Source organism: Zeugodacus cucurbitae, chromosome 6, assembly GCF_028554725.1.
Source record: "Zeugodacus cucurbitae isolate PBARC_wt_2022May chromosome 6, idZeuCucr1.2, whole genome shotgun sequence".
NCBI lineage: Eukaryota > Metazoa > Arthropoda > Insecta > Diptera > Tephritidae > Zeugodacus > Zeugodacus cucurbitae.
Genome location: NC_071671.1, coordinates 73,230,041 through 73,251,214, shown reverse-complemented (window position 1 = coordinate 73,251,214; position 21,174 = coordinate 73,230,041). Strand labels below are relative to the sequence as shown.

The following is a 21,174-nucleotide window of genomic DNA, read 5'->3' as shown; positions in this document are numbered from 1 at the left end:
ACTTTATATTACCTTTATGTTATATAATATATGTACTTCACATAAATAATTTTTATTAAATGTTTATGAACCGTCAATGAAGGGAATTTCATAAATTAATAATCCAAAGTAAGTAAATGTTGACAACCCTAAAAATTTCATAAACAAGTAAGATTGTATATCAATAATTATGTCCAATTTATTGCAATGTAAAAGGACTTCATATTGACAATGATTCTGTATGAACTTGAAATCATAATACATTTTATATGTCGGTATAATAAGGAGACAATTTCGTCGGTAAAATTTTGTGCGACACAAATTTAGGGGAACGTATTCTTTTTTAATTACATAAATTATATTTTTATTATAAAAATTAATAATTGTGTGGTACACACCATTGTACGCTGAGATAAAATAGCCTAAAACATGTTGCACTGGTATCTAAATAAAGTTCAGTATCTATTTATGGAATACAAACTCGATTATCAGGGCTGGGTTTAAAACTTTAAATAAAAGGACATATTTTTCCTAAACAACTGTTTTTGTTTTACCTATTATTATCCGTAATTGTTAACAACCCAAAAAAAACGAAGTATTTCAAAATGCATACCAATCATATGACAACCTAATTGTTCATACATAAATATGACAAAACTTAGAGGTAAGAAAGGCTGGTCGTGCGAATTTATTCAAAAAATATCTTAGTAACACTATAATAATCTTAATAGTGCAGAGAGAAAGTACATACCAATGTCTATAATTTATATTACCAGATAGCATAGTGATAATTGAAATATTGGCAAAGAGAGCTTTCTACCGGTTTCTGAGCCATGAAAAGTTATGTAGTCTTTAAAAGTAATACAGAAATCCCCGATTAATGTATGATATTGCAAATGTGTGAACTAGAGTCCGACCGATTAATCGACATCTGCCAAAAAATGCAGCCACTTTTGGGCGATTCTTAACCGATTTCCTATGCCGATTCTTTAATCTTTCATGAACAAATTTATTTAGTAAACTAACTAAATAACATAAGAAAAATAAAAATAAATAGCTTCACAAAATAAATAAGCTGCGCTTCAATATATGTATGTATATGCACATTTGTTTGAATTTAATTTATATTTATAATTATATAACTTAGTATTATAAAATATATGTACATATATAGAAAAAATAAGGTGCATGTCCTCCATGTAAGTTGGTACTTCAGAAGTATAGCAGTCCTTTTTTATGGACAAATAGAAGCTTTGAGGCCAAGGTAAAAAAAAGTAAAAAAGTATATTATTTTATTCAATAGATGGATTTGAAGATGTTTATCTCGAGTTGATTAGGATTTTGAACTAAAACCTCATGGACCGATTTTCATCTGTGAATCACTCCGATTTCATACCCATCTTTCCGGTATGATGAAAGATATATATTAATACTTAACTTAAAAGAAACCATATTAATTACAATATGTAAATGTGAGGAAAATGAATGGAGAACAAATTAATAAGATTAACGAATAACGAATAACGAAGATTATTAACACTAATGACTATACTGACGGTTGATGCTGTCCCTCGAAAAATTCTTACGCTTTTGTTAATGTTATTTTTGAAGTTACCAATTTTTATACACAATAGAGTTGCTTCATCCATGACTACTTCCATTCGAACATCGTACCTTTCATCCAGAAAAAATGTTGTGCAACAAGACATATACCGATACCCAAGGCATATAATTTGACTCCGTTAGCAAACTTTCTGTTGGAGTATGTCAAGTTAATGGTCTGTCTTTTAAACCAACAATATTAGTCACAATCGTGGCGAAATGACAATATTTGGCTTAACAGAAATTCCTAATCACTAAACGTTTCTATGTAGCCATTAAAAATTATTAATTTGCGTGCATCGATTTCTGATTTTACCAAGAACGCTCTATATATACATATGTATCTTTATTTTCTTTGTTATTTTTTTAAATTTTTTTAATAAACGTTAATTTAAAATTTGTTTACAGCACTTTTAGAGGCGCGTGATTACGCAGGCATGGAAAGCGTTAACATTAAATATTGATAAGAGAGATACCATACTCCCGTCTAACTACAAACGTACTTTTCACCAAGTTTTCCCTTATCATGGAGAAAGGTAGAAATGATACAAATACATTTACATTTGATATAAATACATACCCACATATATTAAGCGCAACAAAACCAATTAAACGAAATAAATAAGAGACATATTTAGTGGAGAATGAAAAAAGAAACACGGAACACGGGAAATGCAACTAGATAATTTGTATAGATTCAATTGAATATGTGTACAGATGTGTCTGCATCATGTATATATTTATTCCTATGAGAGCGTGAGATAATTGTGTGAAGTTATTTAATCGAAACGGCACTTGCACAAACCAATGATATGTTGACGTGGTAGCACAGTTAATTACATATGTAGCTCTCTCGCATCTTAATTTTCAGTATAATGAAATTATGCGCAATAGTGTAGACTTAATTTCCAATTAATTTTGTTATTGATAGTGACATAAGAAAGTGAAATGATATATATAGAGTCCAATCAATTATTAAACTATTTACAATTTGTAAAGCAAAGTGCTACCTTAATATATATTTATCGTTATACGATTTTAGTTGGAAAGTGAAAATAAGGAATTCTGTAGTACCGAGATTAATAGAGGAATTTACATCTCCAATCGTTACCACCACTTCAAGACCATCATAGCGGAACCGCCTTAGCTATGATTCTTCTAGTACACAGTTAGCATGTATCACAGAGCTCAGTGGTCAAACTGTCCGCAATAGTTCTCAACATAATATCGATACAGACAGAGGAAATAGCTCATGCACTCCTACTTTATTTGATTCCAGCTTCGATAGTGGTATAGGTATGGGGGCTAGTGGTACGATTGGTAACGCTTCAGTAGTTGATGAAAAATTAACCTCTAAAACAGAAGATAATAAAACTCTTAAAAGTGCTCGCGATATTGCTCGAAAGGATCTTGAAAGCGTCAGTGGCAAAAATACTGCCGGCTTTCACGGTGAACTTATCACATTTGCAAGCATCGCCACTGGCATTGGTAACATCTCTGAGGAACAAAGATGCCGGAAATTAAGATACGAACGTCTTCAGCAATGGCGACTCATCCTATTCGCGTTGAATCGACAAAAATGCCAATACCGACAGTTGCGGGAGCGTCTCAGGTGAGTTATTCTTGATTCGTAAATATAATAAATCTAAAGATAATCATACTTCCAATACCTATTTTTATACTCTCGCAACAAAGTGGATAAGAGAGTATAATAGTTTTGTTCACATAACGGTTGTTTGTAAGTCATAAAACTAAACGAGTTAGGGTTATAGGGTTATATAGGGTTATGTATTTCAAAACAAGTAAGGAAAGCTAAGTTTGGGTGTAACCGAACATTTAATTTAATGTAATTCTATTATGATAAAACACAATTCGGCCCGTATACATATTAGGCATAAAGTCCACCAGAATAGAGAAAATCATTATTTATAGTACATGGAAGCAGGTGGAATTCCTAAACCGTTTGCACTCAATTTTGTGGCCAAGCTATTCTATATCCAAGATTATACGATCACTTAATTTTGCTAAGATATCTGACATATTAAACGATATATACGACATAAAGTCCACCGGAATTTTGAAAATCAGTATATGGGACTTGAGGAAGTATTGAGCAGATTTTGTCCATTTTCAGCACAGAGTCACACTATTACAAGCAAAACATCCTCTGTGAAATTCTTTAGAATATCTGAGGTATTTACCTATATTTTCGGTAAAAGGTTGGTACTGATTACACTCCTTATTTTCGGTATCTGGTGCTTTGAAAATTTATGGTCCGATTTCAGCGATTTTAGGTGGGCGATGCTACACTATAAATGACGTACTTGTACAAAATTCCGTTGCGATACTTTCACCGGTGCTTGATTTATAGATAGTAAAGGAAACGTATCATATGGACTTCAAAATGGTGGTATGGGGAAAATAGGCGTGGTTGTGAACCGATTTCAATATATCCTTTATATGAGAGGTAGGCGTGGTTATAATCCGATTTCTTCCATTTTTATACTGTTTAAGAAAATGTTCAAACGAAGCGCCTCTGCAGAGTTTGGTTGAAATAGCTTTGGTAGTTTACGAGATATGTATGAAAAACAAATATTCCCCATCATAGTGCGATCCTTTTTCCAAATTTTATAACATTATTTATGGTTTAGGCACTTTATGTGTTTTAGGTTTTTGCTATTTTGTGGGCATGGCAAGGTCCGATTTCTCTTATCTACGAAAGCAACCTTCCTATGGTGCCAAGATATAAATTACATATTATAAACAACTTTTGATTTTTCATTATGTCTATATTAAAAACATTAGGATTTAAAAAATAAAAACGAACTTAACGTTATTGTTATTGTATATGTTAAAATTGCTACTTTTGTTTGCTTTCAAATGTTATGCTTGTCGATTTGTCGTCTAACTATACAATAGAATAGTAAAAGCTAATGGTTTATGGCATTATTACATTCCATTGAAAATATATATATATATATGTACATATGTACATACCCGCACATGAGTAAATTATGACAAGCCACATTTCGTCTCTTTTGTGCTTTACTGCCCTATTGTTTTTTTTTTTTTTTGAAGACTTAGTATTTCCCTCTAACAGTGTGTGTTATTGTATTAAGATAGGATGAAAATAATTTTTTGATAATTAAAAAATGCTCAAAAAGCTACCTCAATGCCTACGCGTCATAAAACAAATACAGAACAAATAATATGGCTACCTTCTGAAGTTCGGGACCGTTGATTGTCAAGATTGTTTCAAGTAGTTTATTACTAGTATAAATTAAACATAAAAAGCTATTTTGCCTCTAACATTTTATTCATTTATTTTTTATTATTACAAAAGAATAAATAAAAACATCTAACTGTTTAACATTTTGTTTTGGACCTTAGCACATTTTTCTTCAGATTCCAACTGTTATTTTAATACACGCGACTACATTTTCAATTGACAAGTTTTTGTGAAAGACCCATTGTGGAATAGTACTTTCTACTGTGTTTAATTGTGTACATGTAAAAGATATTTTACCTTGTCTTTTCTCATAATTCAAAGTACATATGTACATGTTTTTCGAAGAGGAAAAGTTCAAAGGGTTGAAAATTCATACAATAATTTAACACAGTTCAGTCTCTGCAGTTCAACGGGTATATTTGTTACGTTAGAAAATAATTATACAACCTCAATATAATGTATTTTTTTATAAAACGTGTGCCATATTTTAAAAAATATTTAAAATAAAAAAAACATACTACAGATTATAATTTAATTAAACTCTTATGGAGTAAAAAACATATTAAGTGATTTGCAACAATAACATTAAAGATCTCGTATTGATATTTATATAAATTTATTACAATTTCTCAGAAAAGTTTCTTTAATTATTTCGAAAAACAATATACTCGCAAATGAGCCCAACTCGTTGCTATTAAACCCTAATTTCATTCTTATAATTGAGAGCTTTCTCCAGTCAGGTAATCTTAATTAGAATAGAAGCTTTCCTTATCTTATTTAGTCTATTCGACTTTTCGAGCAGCTTTTCACACTTATCTACAGAAAGTGTTGAACGTCGTTATATTCACCTCATCTTCCAGCTTTTGTTTATCAAAACCACAGCTTATCAAATATAATAAAACAGTACATATGTTTGTACATTTATATATAGTATACTCGTGCATGGAGCTACGATCAACATTAAAAGTATTCACATCAATGAAGTTGCATTCGTGTTTGTGTGACGTTCTTTGTGTAATTTGAAATTGGTAGGGTACGTAGAATATAATCCAAATAAAAAAAATAATAATAAACATGAAAGTTCCAGGAAAAGCTTTTAAATGCAATGCATATCAGATGAAAGAAAAGCAGCTTGCTGGACTAGTTGAGAAACACTATAAGCACAGTGAACAACTCGTCGAGATATATTTTGGGAATTAACTTAAGAATAAGTGAATAATATTGCAATTCGCGGCTTAATTAAATCACCAGCTGAGTGTGTCAATATTATTTCGAAAGTATATATCTTTCATATACACATATACATATATACATATATTCATATATACACATTTCATACGTATCGGGTGAGAAGTGAATATGAAGCGTTGGGCGTTTATTTTATTTTTCAACATGAGTCTTTACATAACAGAGAGAGAATTTACATTAATTTAAAATTAATTAGGAGTTCTAATGTCCACCAATAAACTACACATTTGCACGGTTTATAAAGCGTCTTCATGCATATCTTTAATTCTCGTGCACGAAAATGTTGTTCATTATTACATGCATATGTACATAAGTACCCAATAAGTAATTCAAACGAAGGTTCAAATTCTTTATTATCTAAATTATGCAATTACGCTAATACTAACTTTTTCTATCAATCAAAAATAATCGTAAAAACGTTAAACTGATAATACAAACAGATAAATAAGAGCTGTCGGCGCAATTGAATATTAGATACTCTCGCGATTCGTAAGAAGCAAAAGCATTCGAAATATTTCGAGTGTATTGTAAAGGGGAAATTCACATAACTGGAGGGTGTTTTCTAATTTTTTGAATTGAATTATACGACTATGTGATTTATTATCATCACCATAGCCAAATTTTGCGTTTCTGGTCTTATATTTTAGTGAGTTATATGATCACCGTACACAAAGTTCCTTTGGGTATTGGACCAAACCAATTTTTTTAATCAACCCACTTTTCAAAGTTAGTTGAGATATGAGAGTTAGAGATATGAGATTGAGTAAATAATCGTAAAAACGTGTTTATGCTAAACGAATAATAGTACAGCAGGCACGTGGTTAATTAGATAAACGAAGTATATCACAGAGTAAATTTCAAGAGTTTTTACAAAAAATGTTAATTTGATATGCATTCATTGTAGAAACTATTTCATAACTATAAAAGCTGTATATAAGATTTTAGTGAAGTACATACATACATATGTATACTCATATTTAAATATTACAGCAAAACCTGTAAAGTTGGACACTCTTATAATTTGGACATTCGCTCAAATTGGACAAAATGTTCTGGTACCAAGATAATATAGTACAAAATAACCATATATTCACTGTTTAAGTTGGACAGTGTCTATTGGAAGTGTCTTGGAAGTTGGATAAAATTTGTCTCAATTTTTAAACGGCAAGCATTAAAATCCCTTTCTATCTTGGACAATACATTTAATATTTTTGCATATTTGTATGCTATTTATTTATGTATATTACAAATTGTTCGATCGTTGCAATACCGTTATTTTTGCTATGACACAATTACGCAATTTCATTTGTTAATTTTTATGTTTTTTTATTATTTATTGAATTCATTATACGTTTATTTCCCAGTTTTTAAAATAAAGTCAATAAATTGAGAAAAAATATTTCTTTATAACTTGAACACTCGCGTAACTTGGACAAAAAGTGCTGAACCGCAGATGTCCAACTTAGACAGGTTTTACTTAGGGATGCAAACGATGTATCGATGTTTTTTTGATGTTAGCCATCGATGTCTCGACTCTAAAAACATCGATGCATCGATGTCACTTTCAACGATGTTTTATGTCGATGTTTTATATACAAATTTTACTTCACACCTTCACACTTTTTCGGGTATTAACCCGAAACCCTCTATTTGGATACGCTTTATTACATTGGAATTAGATTTTTGTAAAATACGGAGAATTCGTTAAGGGAATGTGCGCTTGGACCTGCGGTTACTTTTATGATTTATTTATACAATTTACATAATTCTGGCGTAGGCTACTGCGTTTGATCAGAGATTCAAATTACTTAATTTTAAAGATGGTAGGGCTAAAGGAAATACATTTTTTTGTTCCATAGAAAATTAATCGCGCTGATACAACGGAATCTTCGGATGAGTGTGAAACATAATACTCGTTTGATGTCTGGAACCAGAATAAACATTTGGTCCACCAAGAGGTGAAATGTAAGCTGTCAAATTTATCTACAATTAAAGGGACGGAAGGTTGAAGAGAAAGTGATCTCGGCTGTTACCCCTACCAATCAGAAGCCAATAGAGTTCGGGTTGACATGAATACTGTGTTTCCGGAGTTGTATAAACAGGCTTATTAATATTTACACATTGTAGCCTCTTCAGTGCCGAGTAAACGACTGTTTTCTAAACCCAGGGCAACTATCACGCAGAAGTAAAATCGAAAAGAAATGACAGTGAAATAATTTTCCATATCGTTGTTTTGAAATTCTGTTATTTATTGAGGAAAAACTTTAACAGACATATGTATAATGCTAAGTGAAATAAAATGTATCAACTTAAGGCGTACTACATTTCATTTATTTATTCTTCTGCTTCTGTATCCCTTAGCTTTTCACACTAAATTTAAAATAAGTTAAAAAAGTTCAAAAATACATCGATGTTTCGATGTATCGATGTTTTAATGACCGATGTTTTTGATTTCAATGGGTTTTGAAGAAACATCGATACATCGAACCATCGATGTTTCATTTTACGATGTTTGCATCCCTAGTTTTACTGTATTAATAAAATTAATTCCACAGAATTTGCATTCATTCCAAATATTTTAGTTCCACATATGTACATATGTATGACTCTGTATATAGTAGATATATTCTCTCTCTTTAAATAATTATGGGTAAATTTCAGGATATTTTCATATATGTTATAGGATAACGGTTTTAACTGATTTGGAATCATATATTTATAAACATATACATATGTATTTTGAATATCTACATAAACGAGAGTATGTTATTGAAAAAGATCGTAAAGATCTTTTGATATGATTTCAATTGACAAATAATAATTGGATTATACTTATCTAAAAGATATTACAATACGATTTCTTGATATTCAAATTTGATTTATTACAGTTTGATTTTTAGTTAGACAATTTTCAAAAAAATAATATATATGCATATGCATATATATATGCGTATGCATATATATAACTCTCCGTGCATTAAATAGCTAACTCCGTTTTTCTTGCCATTCACTACTGTGTGTTTACCTACGTATCCGAATAGTTAATATAATTTGCCATCAAATGCAAATCGCTGAAATTTCACCACACAACAAATGCAACAACCTATTAGCAGGCATCAGCGCAGTTGTCGGACTTGTTGGTGGTGTCTATTTGCTAACAACAGGCGCGAAGACAATATTTGAGTAAGTATTGATATAATACACATGTAGATATATGTATGAACATATGTATGTTTATGTGCATATACAATTTTCTATATCACTTACCACAGAATATATTTCTAACTGTCTCAACATCGCTATAAAATCACCAATTCCTTTCAACTTTTATAATGTCTACCAGTTCTCACACATTATTACCCATTTTGTATGTCATGAGAATATTCACAAATTACCGTTAAAATATTGCAAATGTTTGATATGAAACAATAAAATGCTAACAATACTAATTGAACTCTCCTATTTCACCTATTTACTTATCACTTGTTTCACCTACAGAAATTATGATATTATCAGTTAAAAACACTGACGTTAGCCTAAAATATTGGTCTCGATATTGATCTTACTGCAAACATTAGATATTATCTACACATATATATATAAAAATTTCATGTTACTTTGTTTGTCCGGGATTGGCACCTAATCTACTGAACCGATCTTAATGAAATTTTGCACATGACTGCAGTTTGGTTCAACTTAAGAGATAGGATAGTTTATATTTCAAATTTTAGTCGCAATGTCCATCCGTCTGTCCATTCGGCCAATCGGTCAAGCGATACTTTGAATTGAAATCTGGATATCTTAATAAAACTTTCGTCTGTTCGGTAGGCCATTTGGTCAAGCAATAATTTAATCTGAATAGCCTAATATAACTAGGCTCATACCTAAACCTAGATACTATGAGAAGGTTGGTATTATTGATGGCCAAAATGCGACTTCTGCAAAGACTAAAAAATAGTAGTTAAACAAAAAGGAATAATACAAAGCTACAAATTCGGAACATATGATCTAGGTACGGAAGGGCATATGTATGTGGTTAATTGTTTGATAAATTGGCGAGAAAAAAAACCAAAGAGAGAGTTTTGGTATATTTATCGCAAACCACGGAAAACTTGAAAAGTAGTGGGGTCTTCTTAAGATAGTAGACAAAGGCTTCACTAAAAAAATAGACATTGCAAGTAACACTATCCACTACTCTTTGACCGCTTTTGACAATGAGAATAACGCATGTGCAAAACATTTTATGGCGAAATGTTGAAATACTTCAATCGGATACCGCTTCAAATCTATTCCTCAGCACAAATATTATAATTGGGAGCAGTGGAATAGAACTACAACCAAAAACAACATAATCTGCAAGACAATTTATGACCTATTGTTCACGACAAAAATTAATTAATTGAGATGCAAATACAAAACAACTATATATATAAATAATACTTGGGTCATAACTGATTTAGTAATCTCGATACTTTGGCAGAAAAAGATGTTGACAACATTAACTTCAAGATACAGCAATTACTATAAAATTTTGTCTATATTTTTAAATAATTGGTTGCTCCCTAAATAATTTCACTTTATCAAATAGCTAACCAGAAGATAATTTATACATATGTACATATACCTTATCCACAGCGATGCGTGGCCCGGCCATTAGTTAATTATAAATCAGATGTTCAATTTTGGAAAATCGTATCGCCATGAATGTGATTAAGCGTTCTTTCTCTAAGTATGAGTATTTATATACTTCCCGTCTAAAACAAAACAAAAAAAAAATAATCCAAAAATATCTACATATATGTTTAGTCAATTGACATTGTTGGAATCATTACTTTTTTCACCAGCTTCATCATCAGTATTATGTTCATCATCAAGTTCAACCCTCTTTTTTTAGAAGGGCAGACTTCTAAACTTAAGTCTTTTCTAAACTAGGCTTTTATACAAACTTTTGTACACAAAACAGCAATAAGTTGATTTAATGGATTAAAAGAATCCACAAAATAATTTTGGACGGCGGTAAAGTGCAGTTGATCAAGATAACTAACATTTTACGATATATACTTACAGATTGGATATGTATTTGGATATGCTATTTCTATGAAAAATTTAATGTAAACCCGATTTTTCCGTCTGTACGTGACAATGAAGGAAAAAAATTCCATCATGTCACACCAAAGTGCAATCATCCAATATAACTTAACAATGATAACAATAGCTAATATGGATTGGGCTTCCAATAACTTTTGTATTCTCCAAATTCTGCCTTCAGGCCTATCTTTTTCCAAACAAAATCAAACTCTAATATGTAAGGAAGGACTAAGATCGGGTATAATCGAACATTTTATACTCTGACAATTTATTTATTTAATGTTTTTAGATAACACACCATTCGACCCATATACTAGGCATAAAGACCTTTTAAATTAAAATAATTACTTATACATATGTATATAGTATATGGGGCTGGACTATTTTGCCACCAAGCTATATTATATGTTCAATTAATTTTGTTAAGGTATCTCACTTATTTCTCGATATATAGGGTAATAAATCCTTCGAGAAGTGTGAAAATCCATTTATCAGGCATCTGGTTAAGAGCCTCCGCTTAAGTGCCTATCCCGCTTAAGTGACTGTAATATTTAGGCCACAAATACAAAATTGTTTGCAATTTTTCTCTTTTAAGTGCATTTTAATATTTATGACATTGAATACGCTGAGAATTGTCAAAAGGAAAACACATATATAGTTTTATAATGTTTTTTTTTTTCATATTTATTGTTATTAATAAGTATATTTGTACATATTAATAAAAAATAAATGTAACGTTCATTCTAAAAGAAAAAATATTGGATCGAAGTATTTGAGAAAAAGCTTAGTGAGTACCTCGAGGCACTTAAGCGGGATTAATTACCCTTTCCCGCTTAAGTGTCCTAAAAATTTTGCATGTTAAGAAGGGGCACTTAAGCGGGGATTACTGTATATTAATTTTTACTCAAGAAAAGTATATTGTCAAAACATTTGTAGTGCTACTATAATAATGCGCAGAAGTCTTATTTATTTTTGGTTAGGCTCTAACTCCTTCATTATTTTTTTATTTATTATATTCATAGATATTTGTATGTATTCGCATATACTATACACAAACCGTGCATTACCAAGCCAAGCATATAATAACGGCACATTCGATGTACATATACATATGTATGTATTTCTAAATAAGAGTATATTATGTTGTGAATAAGGAAATCGAATGCTGGCTTACTTAACAGGTTTAGCTGCTTTAAACTCTTAAACAAAATAAAAAAATTGAAGAAATGAGGAAGTAAATTTCTCAGACTTGATTTACACTTTGCTGGTGTAAAGTGTACAAATTTGTGTATGCATACACATACTATTTCATTGAAATTGTGCACAAGAGCGAAAGTTTTTAAACATCTCGGTATTGAAATTGTTCAATAGTAGTTCGATATTATAAATCAATATTTAAGTATTACGGGCAAGAATAATTCATGTAAGTAAAATAATTGAATCTCCACAAAGTCTTTTAAAATGCCCTGCTAGTTTATGAATTTAACAGCCTAACTTGGAAGCCAACAATAGCTGACGACAGCTAAAGAAAGCGAGCGTGAATCGTAAATTCACTGAGCAAAACACAAAAGGCACCACCACAGCGCTTGTCGGTCTAATCGTTGGCTAGCTACGAAGCTCAGAGTGAGTTTAGGCAAACTAGTGAAGTATTGCAAGCATTTTTGTGCAAAAGACTACTGTTTCCAAGTGCAAAATATATATCTCCAAAAATACTATCAGTTGTATGGAAGTAAATAATATTGAAACAAAAATTTTTATAGGGTCTCGAAAATAATTTCACAATATCTGAAATAGCTAATAACCACATAAATTGGAATCAATTTTAACGTTCACCAATACATGTAAAATATAAAGAGAATTCCAAGCGAAACGATATCGCGAGACAGTATGTTACTAATATCAACGTTGGACGGCAATTGGGAAAAACTAATAGTCCTCAACCATGTTAATTTAACGGTACTGATGTTTATTTTTATGGTTTGCGCATTTGAAGTGGTTTTGTTAAAACTAATTCTTATCGGGCCCAGTATAGTCAATGTCTTTGGACGCAGTGAAGCTGACGATGACGATTCGAGTGAATATGAAGAGGATATCTACTATGAAGATTTATATAATAATTACGAACGATGGACGCGAAGACAAATGCGCTATCGGCATCAATTGCGGCGTCAAGAACAAGAAATCTTAAGTCAATTTCGTATCCAACATCAGCGGAGGCACCAAGTTAGGAGCATTTGCTAGAGATGGAAATAAAATGTGATTGGATGTCTGAAGATATCGAAGTATTTAGGAACATATATGTATATGTATGTAAATTGGGAAAGTTGCTAGAAAAATCTAAATATGAACCTCAATAATTCTGACTGAAAAAAAATTGTTTTTATTCAAAATGTTTTTAATATAAAAAAGAAACCTAAGTTTACATAAATATGTAGAACAACAATTACAAAATTTACATATAAAGAAATTTTTATGTATATGAAAAATTTATACTCGTACCAAGAGCCTAAACTAATCTGTAAAAGATTATTTTTCAAAATATTTCCCTGTTAGATATAGATTTTAATAATACTTAAACCTTAAATAAGTATTTTGATGTAATAAATATTAAGTTATGATCATATTCAATTAATAATTGTGTTTTAACTAAGTTTAGAAACCTATGTTTAGGTAAATATGTAGAACAACAATTACAAAATTTACATATAAAGAAATTTGTATGTATATGAAAAATTTATACTCGTACCAAGAGCCTAAACTAATATGTATAAAATTATTATTCAAAATATTTCCATGTTAGATATAGATTTTAATAATACTTAAACCTTAAATAAGTATTTTGATGTAATAAATTTTCAGTTATAATAATATTCAATTAATAATTCTAAAAAAATCATTTCGGTATGTGCAATAAAATTAAATCAGTATTTCTTCGTTAGATTAGCAACTCAATAGCTTGTAACTTGAAATATTTCCATAGTTCTAATACTAAAAATTTCCTAGAATACATAATGTTTGGTCGCACTCGAACTTAGCTCCTACTTATTTTTTTATTAAAGTATGATATTCCAAAGAGAATCTATAAGAATTAATTCAAAAATCTCATTCTGAAGTAATCGATAATTCTTATTAATCAAATTATTGTGTATTTTATCTATGGTAATTAAAATTATTATTCAATTAATTCATCGCACAACCCGAATTATTTATTATACTTTATACCCAACGGTTGTTTGTAACTTCCAAAACTAAACGAGTTAGATTATGCAACAGTCTGAAAATAAAGGAGAATTTCTAACCACGCCTACCCCCCATCAAAGATTATGTTGTATTCAGTAAGGAAAACACCAGAAAGTTAAGCACCAGTGAAGATATCGGGATAAAACTTTGCAGAACTTTTGTTCTGTGGCAGATATTATAAATAAATTCAATTGAGATTTGCTCCTTCTAATAGTGTGCCTCTGTGACAAAAATGACCAAAATCAAGTCAATATCTCCTCTAGCCCCCATATACATCCTATACGTATTTTCAAATTTCCAGTGAACTTAATATCGGTATGTATCGGTTAAAATGTGATATATCTTGGGAGAATTAAATGAACGATATAATGATCTTGTATATAATGTAAAAATAGTTGAAATATGTGGAACAAATTGTGTGTTATCTTAATAAAATTACATAAATAAATTGTTTTCAATAGGGACGCTACAAAAGTAGACCGGTAGGGACATCATGGAAAGATATACGATCCAACAACGAGTCGAAATTATTAAAATTTAATACCGAAATTCGGAGTCTGTGGCCTCAACCAATATTGATAGAATACAAGATTACGACGTAACGTAAGATTACGTAATGACGTAATCAGGACCCAGAATGAAAAAAGAATTGTCAAATCGAAAACGGAAATGTAAAACATAGTGAACCAAATTGAATAATGTGCAGATAAAATATCACAATGACGATTCTTAAAATCGTCATCTATAAAATGATCCAATATAATAATGCACATTTATAATTAAAATTGTTGTAATTAGAGTAATTAGATATCTTAATGGAACTTGGAACACGTGTTCCTTGGCACCATAAGAAGGATAAGTTCGAAGATGGACGGAATTGGACCACAAAATGGCGATAACCGAAAACACATAAAGAGCTATAATTAAGCCATATATTATGCTATGAAAGTAATATTTGGTACTAAGTATTGCTCTTTTGTGCTATTTTGTATATATCTCGTAAACTACTAAAGCTATATCAACTAAACTCTGAGGAAGTCGATTTTTCAGGCTTTGCCTTATATAGTCCAAAAATGGAGGAAATCGGATTATAAACACACCCACCTCCCATACAAAGGTTACGTTGAAAACTACTAAAAATGCTTTAATTCAGTAAGGAAAACCAACAGAAACCATAAATTTCATTAAAAAGGAGGTACAGAAGAGCTGCACTCAAAATGGTGTACAAAATTTAAAAAAGGCGTGGTCCCGCCCACTTATGGGTTAAAAACCATATCTCCGAAACTACTGAAAACTATTTCAATGAAATTCGGTTTGTAATAGTTTCCTTGCATCCCAATGATATGTTGTGAAAATAGGCAAAATCGGAAGAGAACTTTGCACAAATACTACATTTATAGTGTGGCATCGCCCTTTTCAAAATCGACGAAATCGGATCATAAATTTTCAAGGCCCCATATATCGAACATGAGGACCTCAAGGAATTCATAGGGAATATCTTTCTTCTTCACCTAACTTCCACCATATAATATTATTGTTTCCAACTTTCAATGGACTTTATACCATATATATGATGAATATGTGGGTCAAATTGTGTGTTATATTAATAAAATTAAATTAATAAATTGCGAGAGTATAAAATGTTCGGTTACACCCGAACTTAGCCCTTGTTTCAACTTAGAATTTTAAATAATAATAAGCACTAGCGCTCACTTCCATCTTTTGGCTTTGTTTTATTGATTTGTACTACTGTGAAATTGGGTCTTTATGACGTCAAGTCGTAGGAAATTAAAACCCAAAAATGCTAACTGTAAACGAATGTCGTAATCTTGTATTCTATCTTTCTTTGTCTCAACTTTAAGAGCGCTGCGTCCAATTTATGGTCGTCAAATCAACAATTGAGGGTCTAGTGGAAAAATTTAAATCCACAGGCACAGTACAAGTGCAAGTGAGAAAGACCCAAATCAATCAACCACACGTCGTTCTCAGGCGTTGGGCATCTCTGTGCTATAATAACCGAATATTTTTGGTCCGAATTGGATGATATGGACATGGAAAATATGTGGTTATAACAGGAAGGCGCCAGGAAGACTCCCAATGTCATTGATATCCCAAAAAAAAACTTTTGTAGCGCTCTTATTGAAAAACCGTTTATAAAAAACAAATTTAGGTATGGCGTGTATAGGGCCTTTATCATAATACTCTAATTTTAGTTGAATAGGTTACAGAAAATAATTAACTTGAAACCGAAATACATTAAAATGTTAGCAGATATACATACTAGTTGCACAGTCTATAGACAAGTAGTTTTGGTTGCTAAAATTAAAGGCGACATCCAAAACATTGTCGTCAGCTGAATAAAAACAAACTTAAACCTGAGAAACATGAAATTCCAAGACGAGTTAAATAAAATTCTATAACAAGATTTTATTATTATTATCATTTTAATGTCAACTATTTTAGTTTGCATAACTTTTATTTCCTGGTGGTTATCACTCGATGTCATGTGAACCCAATCGTATACAAATTATTTCCTTATACTAAACATTTTTGTTATGTAAATTTACTTTAATTACCACTAAATAAAACAAAATATTTTAGCAAAATTGGTGAAGGACGATTCACTAAAGAAGAACCTGTGATTGATAACACTTGCAATGTTTGCTCCCGTCAAATCCATATAATTGATACTAAAAGGTATGTAATTTGACAAAATGTTCCAATTCTTTATTACATAACTCTAAATTAAATGATATCCGAAATCCATTAGCTTTATCACGTGTTGTGAATGCAACAAAAGAATATGCAACGATGTCAAATGCTCAAATTTGTTAGCAAGATCAGGTCGGTGGATATGTCAATTATGCCATGCTCCGAAGAATTCGCTTACTCACACCCAGTCTTGGATAGCAGAACAAATGTTCTTCAACCGCCAAAAATATGTGTATCACCCAATGCGAGCACGTAGTGAAATTTACATTCCGATAAGAGATTATAATGAAGGTTCTACAAGTAAGTGTAAATTGGATGTAATTATAAATCACAACCACCTAACCGAATCTTATAACGATGATATTTAACTATGTATATACATCTGCTTACTTTTACAGTTTTCGAAAGCGTTAGCCAAGTAGGACTAAATCCCTCTGTTATTACTGCAAACCAAAAGGCGAAAATACGCGAATATGTAGAAGAAGTGGAGTCTACACTGTTGGGCGGATCGCTAGACCAAAACAGAGTCACTCAACTATCAAAAAGTGAAAATTGTGAGTAGGACTAATTGTTTTACGTAAGCAATGTTTATAAAGTAGTCTTAACTTATTGGCATTACTGCCAATTTTGCCTATTTTTAAAAGTATTGGTTAAATACATATTTTGTTATTGCTTTGAAATAGGCCCTTACATGGCAAGCTGTAAAACGTAACAAATAAATGAACTAAATGTACTGAGGTGAAAAGAGTATATAACCTTTTTGCAAATAGATACCAAAAATTTGTGAAAATATATGTGGTCTCAGAAACTATTTTACCAACTTCAACCAAATTTTGTACATATCATTTGCTTGACATTTTGATGTTACAAGATTTGTTAGGCTTTAAAAAGCAGATCCAATAAATAAAGAAATATAAAATGAAAATATATATATCTTGTGAACTACTGAAGCTAGAACAACCAAACCCTCTAGAGCTATTTCCTTTTTCCACTTCCTTATAAAGGTTATGTTGAAAACTAGTAAAATTGTTTTAAATCCGTAAAGAAAAATACCAGAAACCTTAAATTTCATGGTAGAGATTGGTGTACAAAATTTGAAATGTGCTTGGCTAAGCCCACTTATGAGTCAAAAACCATATCTTAGAAACTACTCGAGCAATTTGAACGAAATTCGCTTTGTAACATTTCCTGGGCATTCCAAAGCTATAGTTTGAAAATGGGAAATCGATTAACAATCACGCCTACTTTCACTATACCACAATTTTGAAGTAAAAATTTGGATATAATATACCTTGAATAGTTGAACTCGGTCAGGGAATTATGTCAGCTTTCATACACTATAATAATGATTTTCGCTATTCTAGAAGACTTTATGCCAAATATGTGGGCCGAATTCTGTGTCATCTTAATAAAATTAAATAAATAAATTGCGAGATTATATAATGTTCGGTTAGTCAATTAAAAATTTGGTGTTACTAACTTACTTCAGATATTTCCACCTATTAGGATATTAAACAAAGTATGAAATGAAACACACAAAATTTTGTAAACTAATTTGAGTGCAGCCCTCCTGTACCATCTCTACCATTTTTAGTAGTTTTCAACATAACCTATATAAGGAAGTGGCTAAAGGAAATGGCTATAGAGAGTTTGGTTGATATAGCTTCAGTGGTTTACAAGAAACATATTTTGTTCGTAGTTATTTATAGTTGGCATTAATATATAATTGAGTTGAAGATTTGGTACACCGACAGTAGCGAAATCCAATTATAAAACATTCCCCAAACAATTTTTCCCAAACAATTTTATATACCTTTAGGCGGTTTCTATACAGCAACAATGGCGCAATATATTTTTCGCAAATATAAAACATCAAAAAAGTTTATACATTTAAAATTAATTAAATGCACTATTTTAAATTAAATTGTTATTAAATTGAACCGAATGGTGACTACAAACCATTCTCGAAGCCACCTGAAGACACACAAAAAATTTCATTCAAATCGGTCCAGCCGTTTATGAAAAGTTCTGTGGCATACACGCGTACAGTAGAATTTTATATATAAAAGATATGTATGTATGTACAATGTTATGAAAAGACACATACATAGACAACATTCATTACGTATGTATCCAAAAAAAATATATATATACAAACAAATAATACTGTAATGATTAATAGGAAAAAATACCTTTAAGCTAAACATAGAGACAGCTTGTATTATTGAAAATAGACAACCGGTTACTATATATAATATAAATAATATAAACTCTCCTCAACGCGGTTAAAGAGCAAAATATAAGAACAATTATACATATATCAGTAAACACTACTGATTAAATTCATAAGCTCACATAACAACAATATGAAAATATGTATACTAAAATACTAGAAATGTTACTATCAGTAGAAAATGAAATATGAATATTTCAACTCAATAGCAAATACAACAGCAAATTCACCACAGAGAACAACCAACCAGTGAACAAACACTAAAGCCGATGTCAGCACCTGTGCAAAGTGTCATTTATTTTCAGATGAGTTGCGCGCGTCGAGGTGTTTAATAACATACAAAATATACAAAATAAACGTGAATGTTTTGAATAACTAAAATTAATATACGAGTATTCGAATATATAATACGATAATTAAAGATAATATAAAAAAGATTTTGAATTTGTGCTGAAAATGCCCGGCTCCGAAGCAATGAATGAATTTTGTACATAAAGATTTGTGTCATACATATGTACTAAATGCAAAATATTTAGAATTGCCGAAAAACAAATATATTAAAACAGAATTTGTTGCCAACTTTAATAAATGATTTTTAAAGATTGTACAAATTAAAACAATTTCGTATACAAAACTAAACTGGTTTATCTTTTGAAGATAACGAAAAACGTCACATTCGCATTCACAAGACGTATACGTTACTGGGACGCTACTGAACTTTACTTTGTCATTCAGTGTTATCGCTAACTTATTAGATTGCTGAAATAGATGTGGTACATAAATATACCCCGATTCACTTGAATAGGTACATATTTTATTTTTAAGTTACGACATCTTCACTTAGACATCGCGGAAGCTTCATTTAAGTTTTGTTTTAAAGATCGGTCAATTTTGAAAAAATGCTGTGAAAATGAAAAATATACCTTTCATAATTTGGTTTATATGGGGTATTTAAATGAACAAGTCAAAAAATATGCATTAAAATTTGCGTCACTTGAATTGGTACATATTGTATTGCGGCATTGTGAAATCAGGCCCGTTTAGGAAAATGAATAAAATTGTTATTTAACTTAAGAACATTTTGAAATTATACCAGGTATTTTTAGTGAATATGAGACGAGGAAATGCTCTTTTTGAAGTCGAAAATACCAAATTTTAAGCATTTGCGGATTAAGGCCTTTATGTATGTGTTATTGCTTCCAAAATTAATAGAAGTGCAATTATCGCCTTCAATTTTTTACGGCATCCGACGTCACATGGAAAAAATATGAAAAGAAGAAAAACAAGTAAGGAAGGGCTAAGTTCGGTTGTGACCGAACATTTTATATCCATTGAAAGTTGGAAACCCTAATATTAGGTTAGAAGCACCGAGGTCCTCATGTAGGATGTATAGGGACTTGAAAACTCATTGTCTAATTTCGGCGATTTTTAGAAAGGGACTGCCACACTATAAATGCTGCATTTATGCAAAGTTCTGTTCCGATATCACTAGCGCTTAACTTATATATTGTAAAGTAAATGATTCAGATTGACTTCACACTTCTGGTATATAGGAAGTAGGCGTAGTTTTGAACCGATTTGGCCTATTGTCATACACATATCTTTGCGATGCAAAGGAAAATATTATAAACCAAATTTCATTTATATTGGTTTCGGAGATATGGTTTTTGACCCATAAGTGGGCGGAGCCACACCCACTTAAAATTTTGTACACTAATTTTGGTGGAGCCCTTCTATACCTTCTTTATAATGAAATTTAAGGTTTCTGGTGTTTTCCCTTACTGCATTAAAGCATTTTTAGTAGTTTTCAACATAACCGTTGTATGGGAGGTAGGCGGTTATT

General features: G+C 30.9%; 1 protein-coding gene and 1 long non-coding RNA gene across 15 annotated transcripts in view; both read left to right on the top strand.

Annotated features, from left to right (window-relative positions):
• LOC128919751 (uncharacterized) overlaps positions 1–21,174 on the top strand; it is a 31,503-nt gene that overhangs the window by 5,599 nt on the left and 4,730 nt on the right. For 3 of the 13 annotated variants that reach the window (XM_054234229.1, XM_054234230.1, XM_054234225.1), the window contains exons 2-6: positions 1,990–2,117; positions 2,861–3,193; positions 16,988–17,083; positions 17,157–17,398; positions 17,497–17,652. In XM_054234229.1, coding sequence (XP_054090204.1) covers positions 2,880–3,193; positions 16,988–17,083; positions 17,157–17,398; positions 17,497–17,652 — 808 coding nt within the window. In that variant the 5' untranslated portion in view covers positions 1,990–2,117; positions 2,861–2,879. Of the gene's footprint in view, positions 1–1,989; positions 3,194–5,907; positions 6,088–9,028; positions 9,242–16,987; positions 17,084–17,156; positions 17,399–17,496; positions 17,653–21,174 lie in introns of those variants that run through there. The other 10 variants (XM_054234227.1, XM_054234228.1, XM_054234224.1 and 7 more) reach the window with 7 other exon arrangements.
• Positions 9,248–13,341, top strand: LOC105221445 (uncharacterized). Of its 2 annotated transcripts, none has more exons than XR_008471904.1 (2): positions 9,248–13,102; positions 13,179–13,341. It is a non-coding gene; the product is annotated as an uncharacterized LOC105221445 (long non-coding RNA). The 2 variants fall into 2 exon arrangements; XR_008471903.1 differs by having other exon boundaries at positions 13,174–13,341.